Genomic DNA, 17,190 nt, shown 5'->3' with positions numbered 1-17,190 from the left:
AAAATAAAAATTAAAAAAAGACGGACGGACGGACGGATGGATGGAATTTGATTTGGATTATTAATCTTTAAATTCCTCTTCCTGTTATTTCAATTCAACTTCCTGTGGGGTGTGGCAAATTCAAATTTGCACTCATAAACTGCATAACCCTGGTTGCTTGTAGTAGCCGTTAATGCACGTTAAACTGACAACCCTAATTAATTATGAACTAAAACTAATTTAATTAATGCCGCTACTACTGATCCCTGAAGACTATCATTTTAGTAACTTGTGAAACAGTGTAGCTGCTGTACAATAGCTGTCACAAGTTTCTTTCTTTTCCTTTTTTTAAAGTGAAGTTTCATAAATTTAGCATTAACAATCCATGATTCTTCCTTTTTTTTCCTGTGCTCAGCTAGTGGAAAGGTCTTCAACCTCTTCCCCCGGGATTTGCTAAATCCCATGCTGGGCTTGCTGCTTTAAAACTGTGAAGAGTGTATTTGAGTTGAGCTCTTACAGTAATGAGAGGTAATGAGAGGTAGAAGAAATGGAGTACAGTGATTTAGCAGTTTGTGAAGTATGCATATCAGATGGACCCTAAGCGGGCAGAACGAGGAAGTGCTTTAGTCAAAGGGAGTAGGTTAACAACACCGTTTTAACAAGGCGAATAATGTGTGTGCTGATCTTGCAGTATCCCGACCTTTCCTGCCCTCTCTCTGGAAATCCACGTGGCACCATTCTCCGTCATTGACCTTTTTGTTCCCGACCTTCATCTTGATGCTCCCGGAGCCCATGTCCATGAGCAGGTAGAGGAATCCGTCTAGCAGCTCCATGGCGAAGAAATCCACCTTCGGTCTGCTGTCTTTGGAACCTTGTGGCCGCCCGTGGCTGAACAGCAAGAGGCCATTGGGCTCGGTGGTGCGGAAGTCAAAGGACACGGAGCCGGTTTTCTTAGTGTTCCAGCGCGGAAGGGTTACGTAAGCGGTCGGCACGTCGAAACTGACCGGGTCTAATGCGGCGACATCCTCGCAGCGGAAGGTCAGGTCGCCGTGGAGGTTGACCTTAGGGTCACGCAATTCAGCCAGGTGGGAGAGCTCTAGTCTGAACTCATTATTAGTGTAGACCACCTGGGAAGAGGAGAGAAAAAAAAAAAGTAGTTGAATGCTAACAGGGTGGAATGGAGTAGCACGCTGCCCACTGGTACAAACAAACTGGAGCTGTACCTCGGGGGCACAGTTTTCAAGTCAGTAAACACATCAGTCTCTTTAAATACTCGAAGCATGAGTGGATCACATAAACCTAGCGACCCCATCCAGAGCGCTACAGAAACCCTCGGCTAATCGATATTCTCTTTCATTAATATGATGAATCATCCTACGCTAACATTAGCTCTGCGATGCAAAAGCTAAGTGCTTTTCTGAATCGCACGCATAAACAGTGCATTCATTAAGTGACGTCAACTGAGAAATCTTGATCTATGATATGATGTCTAGCCCACACGTGCCACAGTACAACACAAAGAAAAACTGCTCTGAAAATACCAGTCCTACAAACACATGCATTATGAATGTGTCCCCAGGGGTAGATTTCTTTCTCTTTTTTTTATCTCCATCACATGTGCTGTCTATACGGCCAGATGGGCGAATCAGCCCAGCACAGCAAACATGCTTTTCTTTTTTACACCAGCCTTTTTCTCTGTCCGAAGATGATGACTGATGCTTTGTTGCTGGGTGTGAACTTGAGTGTCTCTGAAAATAACACAAGACGGCCATGTTTCTCGCCAGCCCCCATGACAGAAAAATAAAAGGAGAGGTAGAGGCGAAACAAGAGGTGCCAGCTCTGAGCGAGGGAACATGAAAAATGCAATTATTGCCAGAGACCATAGACAAAAGAAAATCTGAGGGATCTATCAACGTCTCAAACCATCTCCGACTGTACAGCCTAAGCATCTTAATCTTCCTGCTCCACTATCAGATTAGGATACGGGTCTTTAAGCGTTCGCTTCGATCACACTTTAGTTTAGGGAACACATTCACTATTAACTAAGACTTTTGCCTCAATAAACTCCTAATTTACTGCTAATTAATAATTAGTAAGTTAGTTGTTTTAGTGGTAATGTTTAGGAGGATTAAGGGATGAAGAATATGGTCATGTATTATAAGGCATCAATATGCGCATTATAAGTAGTAAAAACAGCAAATATCCTAGTAGTATTGTAACAAAAGGCCCCAGACATGTTTTGAATAGTATCAGCATCACTGCTCTAAATGTACCTGTAAAAATGAAGTGTCGTGATGATGAAGTCAAAAATTCCAGAGTGTTTATTCCAAGAAGTGCAAAAATTGTGTGCAAATGGGATTTACAGTGAAAGTCCATATATATATATATATATATAATATATATATATATATATAACAAAAAAACAAAAAAAATAACGTGTTCAAAAGTTATACTAAAACAAACTTTCAGCTATGTCTAACCGGTCATGCCTGACCCGCTCCAAGTGGGATTCAAACCGGGGTCTCCAGCATGGGAGGGGGGCACGCTAACAAAGACACGCTTAAGACTGCAACCGCAAGAATCAGTTGGTAGCGAGCCTCTTGGGGCCAGGGGAATGAGGTTTACATGCACAGCTCTTACTGGCCTACGTTCATAACACTCACCCCACCTAAACCTCACTCCCATCCGGGTCACGGCACCAAATATAATAATTCCTACTCCTAAACCAGGGTCTCCGCCATGGGCTAACAAGGACGCTAAAGATAATGACGGTCGCCTTCAAAACCACTTTTTTTTTATCAGTGTTCGGAGTGTATATTAAACAACCATAGTCACGTGATTTCAGTAAACGAGGCTTCGTTGCGTTATAATTGTTTTCGAAACATTTTTGAAACATGGTTCCCCTCTGGTGAGCGAACTCTGTGAACCCATGAATCGTGGTTCTATGGGTTTTTACCTGATCTCTGATCAGTTTCATACATTTGTACATGATTTAATTTGACATTAGTATGATTAAAAGGAATAATAGTAGTTAATAATCTCTTATTGGCCTGTTTAGCTGAGCAATCAATGGAACGAACAAAACAAGCCCTGCAAATTAATAAAACAACACACATTACACATATACTTTATATTTAATCTTATTAGTTGACTGGTTGATTGCATCTGATAGATTTTGCTTTCAATAAAACATTTTGCAATGGGTTTGTAAAAGGTGTTTTTATGCATGTTTGTCCTGAGTTTTTGTTGTTTTCCATTGTTCTGAACAACTAGGTGTCACTGTACTGACGGGTGTAGGATTGTTTCGAAGCCTCCACAAAATACCGCACATTTGCTTCAACTGTTAAAGTGTTTCACGAAGACTCGCCCAGCACTAGCTAAAAACTGCAGCTGCTAGTGTCAGTTGCTAGTGTGCCTCTTGAGGCCAGGGGAGTGAGGTTTACATGCACACCTCTTACTGGCCTACGTCCATTACATATGATTGACCCAAAACACAGCAATTTTGCAACACAACTATACTCCAACTCTCTCTATGAGCTCCCACACAACCCTGAGAGGCCATCTTTAAAAGGCCAAGCCCCTCCTACTGGACTAAACCATTTAGAAATTTAAGAAAAACAAATAAATGTGGTTTAACTGTAACAAAGAGGTAAACTGTTATCAGGATTAAAAAAAATACATAACCATTTGGAACAAAACATAATTAATTATGTGCATAGTTAATTAATCAGTGCTCAACCAAGAATTAACAGGAACAACAACACCAAACAATACACATGATCAGTGATGCAAACATATCAGTGTTAACTAGAGTTCAAATTTAAGCAAATCAGATAATGTGTGGCTGAATCCGAAATCGCCCCCTATACCCTTAAATAAGGCACTATTTGAGGGGACAGCCATTTGTAGTGGTGTCCAAAACCATAGTTGACGTTATTGAGTGCACTCATTCTATCCCACATTGCACTGCAATACGAGTGTACAGCCGATGTACACACAGCGGCTGTCCGAGTTCGCTCACTTGTTTTCATTCACTCCTTCAAGTGAACTCTATTAGTGGACTAAAGTAGTGAATAGTGATTGAGGGTTTAGGGGGGCGATTTCAGATTCAGCCTGTGTTATGATGTTACCATGAGAAGTGAATGTATGCATGCATGTTAACAGTCCAGTGTCAAAATAATCATTTTCATAATAAAAGTCTCTAGTCACAGAGCCTCACTGTGACATATACGCAAGTTAATAAGAATTAGTTCCCAAAATAAAGTGTTACCTTTGCTTTTATAAAACATGTCTCTAATTACGTATTCCCTGCCTCACATTTAAAAGGTCACTGTTACTAATGCTCTTTTTTTTTTTTTTTTTTTTTTTAAACCAAAAACATACTTGCATTGCAGAGGCCATCTTTGTACTTGGGCCACCTTGGAAACCACCCACAACACCCTAGCAACTGCATAATGAAGCACTAAAAACACCTCAACAACCACTTAAAATAAAAAAAACTTGCGGAGCATTGTCGTGGAGACTTTTTCACAGACAAGCACCACTCTCATTTTCTACAGAACATGTGAAAATCTTCTTGGAACAGGCACTTTTCAAAAATATAGTGCAAAACAGGATCTGAAAGTCTTTTTATTTTCAATTATCAGACAAAAGATTCAGTGAGAAAAGGTGCTAAACCTTCAGAAAATATCAAACTCCGGAAGTAAATGTTTTATTTCACATTCATTTTAAATCTCCATTTTTTTACTACTATAATTACATTTGTAATTAGTGATTAAATGAACATGTTCTGGTGATAAAAAAATCAATAAACATAAAAACTGCACAGATAACATGTAGAAAATAGTGCTAGCAGCTCCAATGTCATAGGTTCATTTGTCAGGGAATGCATGAACTGCAGAAACATACCTTGAATGCAATGGGTCAATTTGGATTAAAAAAAAAAATCTTTGGTGTCAATTTTAAAGAAAATGAATTTATTTTATGAGGGAAAACAGGTTTGCATGCAAAAAGTGGATCAACTAAATATGCTTTTGGTCATTAAAGGTCCTGTTCTTCGTGATCCCATTTTTCAAACTTTAGTTAGTGTGTAATGTTGCTGTTAGAGCATATATAATACCTGTAAAATTATAAAGCTCAAAGTTCAATGCCAAGCGAGATATTTTATTTAACAGAAGTTCCCTTTCAAAGCCTACAACGAACGGCCGGTTGGGACTACATCCTGGTACATCCTGCTTTAATTACGTCAGTAGAACAGTATGTCGACTAACCTCCGCCCACAAGAGTACGCGAAAAAGGGGGCGTGGTCTTGTTGCTCCCGCGTGGATAAGAGGAAGTGTTGCGTTCGGTTGCGTTTGTATAGTTTGTTTGTCGCCATGTTGTCGAGACGCTGTTATTTTCATCCCGGAGTCAAGTCACCTTTGTTTGGCTTTCCCAGGGACGCTGTACTTAGAGATCATTGAGCGCATGCATCCCCGTTATGGTGAGAGGCGTGACCTTTCCGGTAACGTGCGCTCTGCGTGTGCTAAGCTGCTGTCGAATCACAACACGGGAACCGCTGGCACAATCAGAACTCGTTACATGTTTCTGAAGGAGGGACTTCATAGAACAGGGAAAGCTTTCGAGTCGTTTTGAGGACAGTGAAAACAGCAGTATACAGATAAGTAAATTGTGTGAAAAATACTGTTTTTTTACACGCGAAACATGAACACATGTTATATTGCACACTGTAAACACAATCAAAGCTTCAAAAAAACACGAAAAACGGGACCTTTAAAATGATTTAATCATTAATACAATGAACTGAAAATGTATGTTATAAATTGACCAACTGATGACACTGTTGTATGTTTTAATTGTTGGATACAGTTGAGAATTTCAGACCTCTGACTTGGGACTGCAAAGACATTTGGACTGTTTAAAATTAGGTTGATTTTATGTAAATATTTAACCAAATATATAAAATAGTTCTCAACAAAAAACATGGGATTTGTACTAGGGCTGGAATAGAATATTCAAATATTCCTTCGATGGGCTGGTATTAGATTTTCAAATTTGGGATTCGAATATTCTTTTTCGCGCACACCTGGCATCCCCCTTGACGAGGTTCTCATTCGCGCTAGCATATGTTTACACTATAAAATGTGGTGAAATACAATACTCTTTGTTTTACAATTATTTTATAGCCTAGCCGTTTTTAATATGATGGACAGTTGAATAGGAACCCAACCTCGTTATACTAAATAAATATATTTGCTTCTTAGTGTTCCCTGCAACGGAGTTTTCTCTGTCCAGAGCGCACAACTGCACAAGCTTATATGGAAGAAGCGCATGTCTGAGCTTGCATTTTGGGTTAAACTGCGTTGGTTTGACATTGTGGAAAATTGTATAATAGAATCAAAACGTTTTAGCCTTTTTACCTGTTAGGGATGTGGCGGTGAGAAAATTTTCCCTCACCGTCACATTACAGTGTTTGTGCACTGAGCGGCTGTGAACGAATGCAGCCGTGCGCAGTTTACTTTGGGTTTGCCAATTCGGGGGTGGGTTGCTTGAATTGTGTGTTCATTAGCCTATTATTCTTAATGAAAAATACAATAACAAAATAGTACAATGACAAACTCCCTTAAATAGGCACTTTTACATTTCGCTTTGAAACCAAATCTTCCACGATCATCTTGTCATTCAGCTTCTCACTCTCATGATGAATGAGATCTAACTCCTGCTGCAGTTTGTGCGGCGCCGGCGACTCGTTCGGTTAATGCGGCACGTTCATTTTTTTAATTGTAATTAATCTGTTCTCTAACTGAACAAAATTATTTTTACTACTATAATATATAGGGGTGTAACGATACACCAGTGACACGGTTCGGTTCACATCACGGTTTTGGAGCCATGGTTCGGTTCAGTTCAGTTTGCTGTGGGTCAGGTTTCAATGGCAGGGCACCAGCAATTATAGCTCTAGATTCACTTTTAACTTAATAATAACAACAACAATAATTTTACTTATTAACTTTATCTTTATTAAATTTATACATTGGCTTCATGTTTTCTTTAGAGCAGTTAGCAAACTTGAGTAAACTAAAATGAAATAAATGCCTCCACTGTAGACTAGGTTAGACTAGTAAAAAAAAAAACAAGCAAATGTATTTTTGTAACACAAAGGAGCCACCACACTAATTAAAATTTACAAAATAATTAAAATTTATTTACAAAATAACAGTGAAAAAGTGGCATTTTGGGGTTAAGGAAACCAGTTACCAGGGCAAATACACAACATTGTTAATGAATCATATGACTGCTCCTGATTAGCACAGAATTCATGCAAATCCTTCACAGTTAACACACGGCGTACTGGTTACATTATTTATTGGTACTTTACTTTTATCAAATTAGATCGTGGTCATAGATGTATACGTAGATGCCTCATTAGCGACTGCACGGATCAGTAGAATGAGGCATCTACTATCTAATTTGACCTCACTCTCCGGAAGTTATGGCAGAGCTCAGAGACGATCGCGTTCCTCTGTTAAGAGGTAAAATAATAGCATAAATACTGCTCGGTTTCACGCAGAAACTGATCGTTTCGCTAGATAAGACCCTTATTCATCGTCTGGTATCGTTTAAAGCCCTTTGAAGCTGCACTGAAACTGTCATTTGGACCTTGAACCGTTTGTAGCCCATTGAAGTCCATTATATGGAGAACAACCCTGGACTGTTTTCATCCAAAACCTTAATTTCTTTTCGACTGCAGAAAGAAAGACATGGACATCTTGGATGATATGGGGGTGAGTAAATTATCAGCAAAAGTTCATTTAAAAGTGAACTAATCCTTTAACCCATGTTATGCGACTAAAAAATTTTTTTCCCCTCTAACGATAAATCATGGCAACGGCTGTTGGTAGGTTTACATATAAAATCGCAGCCACCGCACTAGCCATTATTTTTAATTGAAGGAGACGTAGCCGTGTTATCCAAGCATTAATAGCCAGGATAAGCCCCGTAGCCCTCATATCTGCGTCTTGATAAATTTTGGCTTTGTTGTTAAGAAACCAGTATTCCCGTAATTCTCTTGTCTTTTATGAGTTTAATAAAGAACTCTCATATTCTGTCAAAACATACCACGGGATCTACGCCAGGTGACCTGTAAATTCAAAAAATCAATGAATGAAATCAATGCAGTTTTGTGAAATATTCCTTTTTCGAATTGCCTGAAAAACCACCTCATGCGAGCGTAAAATCTTCTTCACGGTATATGGGAGTTTTCACTCAATTTTCAATTCGCAATTTCAATTTGCCCAATTTGATGGAAGTGCAGGTATTATCACAGGATACCAAAGTGTACCTTATTTCTGTAAAGTGCCACCAATGGTTTCAATGGACGATCAAAATGTATATTTATTTTAAAGGGCAAGATACAAGAACCCAAAGAAACAAAATACAAGGCTCACCAAACATTACAGCCTAACAAGGACCTGACAAATGACTCGAGAGGGTATATATATACCCTGACAAGCTAGCCTAATTAAATGCTACACAGGTGGATGCAGTCAACATGGGAGAAAACATCCAACGACAACCATGACACAAAGTACCTGCAGAAAAAAAGAGCAAATGAAAAGGAAAAAGCGATGAGACAAAAACAAGACAAAGTACAGACTCCCAAAAGCGTAACAGCGCTGTAGACGTGTACGTGTCTCTATCAGAGGCACGATAAAGTTCCTGCTGAAGAGGGCCACTGATACTAACTGTACGGTTGAGCAGGTAGAGAGTGGTGATTAATAGAGTCCGGGGTCAACGAGACAGAGATGGAGAGTCTGGGACAGTCGAATGGGGATCCATAGAGGAAATCAATTTTTAATTTGGCTGTCAGGATAGTAAAGCTGGAACTTCAACAGTATAGACATGACATAAATTATGGGACATGCTCCGAGGGGTGCGAATGGACGCAAAAGAGAAAGGAGAAAGGAAAAGGACAGATAAGGAAGTGGTAAAAGAGGACAGAACGCTCGCCAAACAAAGAGAACATCAATAGATCTCGAGAAACCAGGTCCTCTTTGAGAAGGTCTCAACCAGCTCGACCCAAATTCAAAAGGAAAGAACAAAACGCTTCAGAAGCGCACTTACATCTTTAAGGCAGCCCATGAAGTTGTTGCTCACGGGGGAGCCGGGAAGATCCGCTGTGTTTGGACTGCCGCCCACGTAGAAGAAATCATCTGATCCCAGCATGGTGTAGTCCTCCTGGGTGTAGCCAGTGGTTGTTAGCAGCCCGTCCACCGATATCGTCACCTGTTTGTATAAAAGCCAGGGAGGGATAGAAAAGAGATAGAGAGAGGGGAAAGAAACGAGAGAGGGAACGTGGGAAATCTTTTGATTAAGCTACAGCCGCAATCCTTGTTGGCCTCAACAAGTTTCTCTACTAAAAAAACTCAAGTCTGTTTCACGTGGGGGTTCCTGTATGCATACGTTTGCAAAGGGGGCAACCCATTTTTATGTCTGCTATTGCTGCTTTCTGAATGAGAGAATGCTGTCATGTGTGCTGGACTGTGCACTAGTCAGTGTTGGAGAGGAAAGACAGGAAGGGGAGGTGTATGGCTTCAGGAACTAAGAGGAATCACTATATGTTGAGTGGGTTAGCAAGTGATGTTAAGGGTGACTGTGCAAGATTAGTATAAAAGGGGGGATTCAGACACAAAAATGGTTGTTAGTATAACAGAGGTTGCATTTATCTATGTTGGTGGTCAGTTCTGATCAACTACTGGATTAATTGCACACATTTTGTAAGAGATGTCTTGAAAAGAAATACTTTGGAGGGGTTTGGGTAGCGATAGCTTTAAGTTTGTTAATACACAAGCCGTGCATGATGGATAAGACGTCTTAGGCTACAATTTCAGGACTTAATGTGGTTAGACTCAATAGTCGTTTATGATGTCTCAAGAGCAGAGTTATATTTACAACAATTGCAAATGTTAATACTGAAGTGTGGAAACATTGGCAGACATCCAAAACAGGTGGTTTTCTTACACCTTAATAAATGCTCAGGGTTGATGCGTTTCCATGCCGACAGACAGAGAGGATTCAGATTCCATCTCTAATATTGTCAAAATTGGAGAACATTATTATTACTGTGGACAAGTAGGCAAAGCTGGAAAGAATGCAGCTTGTTTGATGGAAATTGTAGATGGTTTGCATTGTCCTGAAATTGAAACCCAGTATTTGTCTGAACCGTTATAAGAGGGGGAAAAAAGAGCAGAGAAAGCAAGACATGGAGGGGAAAAGAAAGCCCTCCAAAAAAAAAAATAATTTTTTTTTTCGATGTACAGCACCACACAACAACAACAACAACAACAACAACGATAAATAGTTACCCACACATGCAGTGGAAGCAAATTATTCAGGTGCATGATGGCATATAAGCTGCGTATTATATAAAAAAACGGTCCAGTGATATGCAAAACATGTCGCACATGCTGGATGAAAAGTGTTGCATGTCATCGGCTACTTAAAGAAATGAGTGACGAAAATCACAACAAAAAAGTGCATGTGGAAAACAAGATGTACTATTTTGCCACAGGAAGAGAAGGGTAAGGGGAGGTCAGTCTTTTCTCTGTTCCCTAGACAGAGGGTTAATAACAGCTGTGTGGCAGCCGCAATCATTTTTATCCACTTCTGTCATTTTCCACTTTCAATTCATATGAACAGTGAGTGTTTGTGCTCGAGCAGAACACCTCCATTTGTCTGCCCAAGGTCATTCTTTTTAGATTAAAGTGTGAGGCAACTGGAAATTAGAAAGTACTGTCAATGGCGATTTACATTTTAGCATTGACACAACGTGAACATCTAAACATATCTTTCTTCCTTAATATAATATATTTGCTTATTTACTGCAACAAGACAGATGCAAACCAAAAAGGAAGATCATTCACATCACCATTCATATTTATAAGTGATAACATCACATTATGCGATACTTCAGGTAAAAACAATACTCAAAAGAATAATGCATTATACATGACCATTTTAGTCAAGTGTAAAGTCACTGGAAAACAGTGGATATGTGTGATCGAATCAGTTGAGTTCTATCAATTGGAGTTATGACGTTGCTTGGTAACCATAAGCAACCTACAGCAACACATTATCTACACAACGTGTCAAAACTAAATCAAATCGCTCCCATTATAATTAACAAAGCTTCATACTGGAATCATCTGTCTTGAGCAAAGTTTGAAGAGTAGACTTCAAGAAGTAGTCTTCTTGTTTATAGGGGATATACAGTATTGTATTATTAACTGTATAAAAGAATTTATAGACATTTTTATGTCATACCACCTAGCACTAATTATCTTTACCGTTTAAATGTAGTAAATGGAGTAGCATCTACAGTACAAATATAAGCCTTCATTGCCCTTCTCTCCTGTTGATCTTGATTAAATTGTCAGATATGAATACACTGTTTGAGAGCATTGCATATTAAGAGACGTTTCCAAGCAAAAAACAGATGTATTAAATGCTACATCATACAGTGCACCGAAATCTCTGTATGAAATGCTGCAACATTTAATAAAAGCATACATCAAAGAGGGAGAATGAAGGGAAAATGGAGCAGGTGGACAGAAACGCTGCGCAAGAGCTGCAGTCAAATGTTTGTCTTTTATCTGAGAAATTACGAAATGCTTTGAAAGAGCACCCTTTGCCCTTTTACATTTGACTGACACTGGGCACTTTATATTTTATATTGACCTATAATTGTATGCAGCTGCAAAGTTTGTCTGTTCATTAGCTGAAATATCAGCCTTGCCAAGTGTAAATCCAAGGATTTGGTTTTGGAGCAATGCTTTAGCACTTACACTAAAGCATAAAAATATGTTTTTGTCAGTAAATATTCTGTCTGAGAAAACAAACCCAGTGTAGCTCAGACTGAAGTCTTGTGCCAGCAGCAGCTTACAGCTTCGTTTATACCCACCGTAGAGACTCTCAGCCAAATAGGATGTGTTATTAATGGTAGAACTCATACAACAAAAAGCATTTTAATAAGGATATGGGTGAGGAGGATTGTGAGTGGTATATATATATAAAAAAAAAATTGCAAATGGCAAAAAAATGAACTTTTGCATGGCACCTGGGGATTGATGCCATTTTTAAACTTTTCTTTAGTCGTTTCTGCACATTAAAAGCAAAAAGAGATAAAAAAGAAAGGGCCAAACCAAACTAGACAAATTAGAATGTGATATCTACCATATAATGCAGTTTGTTTACCGTAGGGAGTCCAACCCCTGCGCGCTTCAAAAAAAGAAAAAAACAAGGGAGGGAGAGTAAAATTACATACCATAAACTCCACAGAAGCTTTAAAACGATTGAAAAATGATTTACTAGCAATTTTAAAGCAAATTTAACCATACCACAAAATGATACTAATATCTCCGCCCTCCATTAGAATTTATATCTTCCCAGGAAGAATGAGGGAAAAAAAATAGCTGTTAAAATCTGTTCTTTTAGATCCAATTTCTTTGGACACTGTCAACGGCAAACAGATGGCTCACATTCCATGGAGGTTTTCATGTTAGTATTTGAAGGGGTAAAGGCAGAAGATAAACAATGACAAATCCACTTAGAGGCTTCAGTGTTAGAAAAAAAGAGAGAGATCAACTAATCTGTCAAACGAGATGGTTCAGGGAGGGTTTTGAAGGAGGGATCTTGCAGAGGCAGCAGCATTAGAGTAAAGAATGACAGCAGCAGTAGCGACTCACTCATTATTTAAGGTAAATGAATGACAAAAACAAAAAATGTCAACACCTGTTATGCGCTCGTTTATGCCTACTCGGTACTTCAATAATTTGTCGTGGCAGAACAAAAATACAGCTCATTCTGTAAGCAACACTTGAGCTAAAGGTTACTGCAGTCAAATGGATTAATAATCAGCAGCGGCGACAGAAGCGAGCAGGCAAAGTGTGTCTATACAATGTGCCCTATCATATAATAATATTTCAGCAATAACGGATTGAAAACAATCAGGGCAATGGCAGTGCCTCGACTATAAACGCTGCCTTTAAGGCTGTGGTAGAGGGACACCTTTACTCTTAGGTTAAATGATTCATAGTAAACATTCCCACTTTTCCACAAGATGGGAAGCTTGTTGAATGTAAAAAAGATTGTTTTGCTGGCTTAACTGGAGCATATTCACAATTATGGATTTAATCACAGGCAAAACAGAGCGGTGCAGTCTGGACTTGAATGGAGTCAAATCAAAACACTCCTCTTCAACAGGGACTCGCACATACACACATCCGTACTGGTAAGTAACAACTGGAAGGTAATTATCACCATCGTCTATGTCTGGAAGAGCCTGTGGCTTAAATGGTACTTCAATCCTGCAGTGAAGAAGATTCCTGAAAGCCCTCCAAGAGTCCGACAACAGAAATATTTTGCACTCAATAAATCACAGAAATGAACAGATATCAGTGCTTATGAGTCTGCATTTTACAATCAGGGTTTCATTTTACCTTTGTTAAGTCTCTGGCGGCTATCAATGTTAGGTAGAAACAACTGTTCGGTCCACTGAAGCACCTGTGAGACCATCCGATTCTAATTAAATCAGGGCTTTGTGCAGTTCTTGGGGTAAATTCCATTCAAAAGTGAGCATTAATTTGTCGTTCTTGGAGTGAGTACTCTGAAGGATGTAGGGCATAACCGTCTCACGTGTGCCCGTTTGGGACACCCCAGACAAACTCATACGTCACTGTGACTCTATTTTGAATCTGAATGTTATCTGCATAATGGAAAAAATCAGCTTGAGAACTGTTAAGACAGCAGGGTAGAGAAAAAAGACAAACACAATGAAGCTGTAACATAGTGAGTAAATGAGTTTTCCTGTACGGCATGATGATGTTTAATGTCCCTGAAAACCTAGGAAGCCCCATTTAGTTGCTTGTTAGCTTTTCCAAGACATGTAAAAGCTTTCGAAAAATAATAAGTGGGGTATTACTGATATATATTTTATGTCAGAGTAAAATGTGAAAACCTTATTTAAAGTCACAATATGTAATTTTTCGCCTCTAGAGGTCACTTATTCAAAACAAAGGCGTAGCTTGATGACGCCTTGATTTCGCGGAGCTTTTATTATGCCGCAGACGACCGCTTCCGCTTCTTCCAGTCATTCTTATGTGGAGAAACACAGTGCTGTTTTATCATATTAGATATATTTGATTTTCTTGAAGGTTATGTTATAATGCTACTCTGCGGCTACTATGAGACACACTGCAGTGAGCTAGATCGATGTTAGGCATGGTAAAACATGGTACTCGCGGTAAATCAAGAAAACCAGATTTAATCAATAAGACTAACTGTTTTGAGCTATATAACAATGATTAGTTTTCTGTCGATGGATCCATCCAAACAGTTGTTCCCTTGTCTAACAAAACACAAAATATATTAAAGCGTCTTTGTTGTTTCCATGGTTTCTAAAAAATAATCTTGGAAACAACATTTGAGAGAATGTAAGTATTTTCAACGAAATATATAACATTGTTCTAGTGTTTTTTATATATTTTAATCCAAAAATCTTACATATTGTGCCTTTAAGGCATTTTACAAAAAAAAACCAAAAAAAAACGAACACTGACTTTGGGACTATGAAACCGGAAGTGCAAAAATGCTAACTCATTTCCTGGATTTAGGATTGGTGCTGCACTCTATTATCTCTTCTTTTGGCATTTGGTAAAAACAAATGAGCAATATTATAAAGATGTCTAAATATATAAGTGACACATCACATTTAAGCAGCAAACAATAAAATAAAATGACTTCCATGAAGTTACCTTTGCTAACGGCCTCATAGAAGCGTCTTTCCTAAAATAATTTGGTTGCTCACTTTTGTTTGGAACGACCCAGAAGTAGCGGCCCCTCTCAAAGTGCGCAAAAAGAAAAAAAAAAATCACCTTTTATAACAAACAATATACTCTTTTGGTCTTGGCATCACAGTATTTGAGGCTAAAATCATATGTGGAACAAAGGTTATTTCAGAAAACACACATTTTATTACAATGAAATGTTTAGATTGACTTTAGATTTTTCACTCTACCACACAAAATGATCTAAAGGATATCACAGAAATAGTTGTCCTGAGAATCACAACTGTCTTAGTGAACATCAAAAAATATCTGCTTGTCACCTCCACGTGTTAACCAATTGAAAAACAGGCAGAGTTTTATTATTATAGCTAGTGGAAATAGCTAACAACTGTTTTAAAGACTTAACACCGAATTTGTACATCTACTCTACACAATAACACAAGTTAACTAAAGTACGGTCATCAAAATTGGAAAGATCAAATGAAGCTGGTGTGCAAAGGTGAACGTTACCTGACGCAGGTTGCGGGACACGCGGACAGCATGCCAGGCATTGTCGTTGAACTTGCCGTCAGACGGCTCCACCAGAGCCTCGAAGGCGCCGGAACCCAGGTTGATGACCAGGCACACGGCACCGCTTTTCAGTGACAGGTTGACGTAGTCGGCGGATTTGCCGGTGTGGAGCAGGAGGCCGTTCCGCTGCAGTGTTCGGAAGGACAGGGTGATTTCATCGGTGCTGCTCTGGATGGGCTTTTGGGACAGGTCGTAGCTGAAGAACTCATTACCCTTGAATGTGGCCACTGACTCCGCTTGGCCTTGTTGAAGGGAGATAGAAAAAGGCAAGGGAAGGTCATTAGAGCTGGGATGGATGTGGACCAAGGGTATGAGAAATGACTCCTCTTTAATATTCTCTGTTTTTTACGGACTCTCCAATAACCAACCAAACATTAGGGAATGAACAAGTGGAGACAAAGAATTAATGAAATGGCAATGCAATTAAAACACTCATAGCGTGTTTTGCAACCCAGAAAGGTTCAGGCAGGACTTGAGCCTTGATGTGATTTTTGCTAATGAGAGGTTTAAAGCCACTGGCTTAAATGAAGCATAAACGAACCAGAAATTAACAGTACAAGACAGCTGCAAGCATGAATCATTGTACATGCCTGTGACATGAGACAATCTCACTGGATTAGCGTGCATGCCTCCTTATTCATGCTTCCCGCAGACGTGAACCGCAAAGGTGAGTGATGTCACACATGTAAATGAGCTCGATCTCCCCAAGCGCCGTTCGCATCAGCTAATCGTGAAGGTCATTTATGCATGTAAAGCTTTCCGTCCTAAATTAAACTGCGAGTGCGCAATTAAACGAGCTGAAAACTGGCTGTCAGGAATAATCTGAAATAAAACACAGCCGCACTTTTAAATAACGGTTTGATTTGCGAACGCCACTGTAAGATGTGAAAGCTTTGATGAACGAGGTAGAGAGTTTCAAAATACAGTCATTAAGAAAATAGGCAACTGAGGAGGAAGCTTGTCAAAATATCTCATCTTCGTTATTTTAGGTCATTAAAAATCAGCACCATCACAGACAGTCTGTTCGTTTTTTACTCTCTTTTTTTTCTGGCCTTATGTGCAGCCTACGCCACCTGTTAAACTACTGGGATGTGCAATTCGACATATTTGCAAACTCGAATAGTTGGTGGGTTGCCTGCATGATGTAAAGGGAAGCCCTGTATAATTAGCCTAGTTTCGGGTTAGCCTGACCCCAATTGGACATGTTTCTTAAGGCAGAGTGTTTACATAAGACGTGTTGAAAACAGCTAGACTGAGCGCAGTGGAACATGCAGAAAACTCTGGCAGTGTTAATATCATCACGGTTAAATCATGGTGATAATTAAAAAATTTAAGTTCAAACATATTGTTGACAAAAATATTACATAAAAATAAAGATTTTTTATATTAAATCAAGATATTAAATCACAAATGTAGAAAGAATATTGTTTTTAATATTCCAAGTCATAGACTGTCAAGGACTGATCCACTTGAGCTAAAGCTAAACAATGAATGAACATCAGTAAATCGCTTTTCATTTAATCACCCAAACATGTCATACACTGTATAATATATGATGATTAGATAAAGACACAACATACACTATACTTCAAAAGTTAGGATTATAAAATTTAAGATACCAATCTTTTATGTTTCTGTTTCTTCATTTATATAGCACTGTATAATTATAATAACTTAAGTTGACCGAAGTGCTTTACAAAGTAGACACAAAAGATAATACATCAGCATAGTGATAAGATTTAAAACAAGTCGTACAATCATAAGCCATGAGTCGTTTTTAAAATGCCAAACAGAAAGA

General features: G+C 38.9%; 1 protein-coding gene across 1 annotated transcript in view; it reads right to left on the bottom strand.

Moving 5' to 3' along the window:
* The window catches only part of nrxn2a (neurexin 2a), a gene marked incomplete at its 5' end in the record, with an annotated part of 403,284 nt that overhangs the window by 276,846 nt on the left and 109,248 nt on the right, over positions 1-17,190 (bottom strand). The window contains 4 exons of the mRNA XM_079834263.1: positions 680-1,106; positions 9,103-9,264; positions 12,211-12,255; positions 15,333-15,634. Of these exons, the coding sequence (XP_079690389.1) occupies positions 680-1,106; positions 9,103-9,264; positions 12,211-12,255; positions 15,333-15,634 (936 nt within the window). The remainder of the gene's footprint in view (positions 1-679; positions 1,107-9,102; positions 9,265-12,210; positions 12,256-15,332; positions 15,635-17,190) is intronic.

Source organism: Gobio gobio (assembly GCF_949357685.1).
Source record: "Gobio gobio genome assembly, chromosome: 14".
Taxonomy (NCBI): domain Eukaryota; kingdom Metazoa; phylum Chordata; class Actinopteri; order Cypriniformes; family Gobionidae; genus Gobio; species Gobio gobio.
This window is presented reverse-complemented; position numbering and strand designations above follow the sequence as displayed.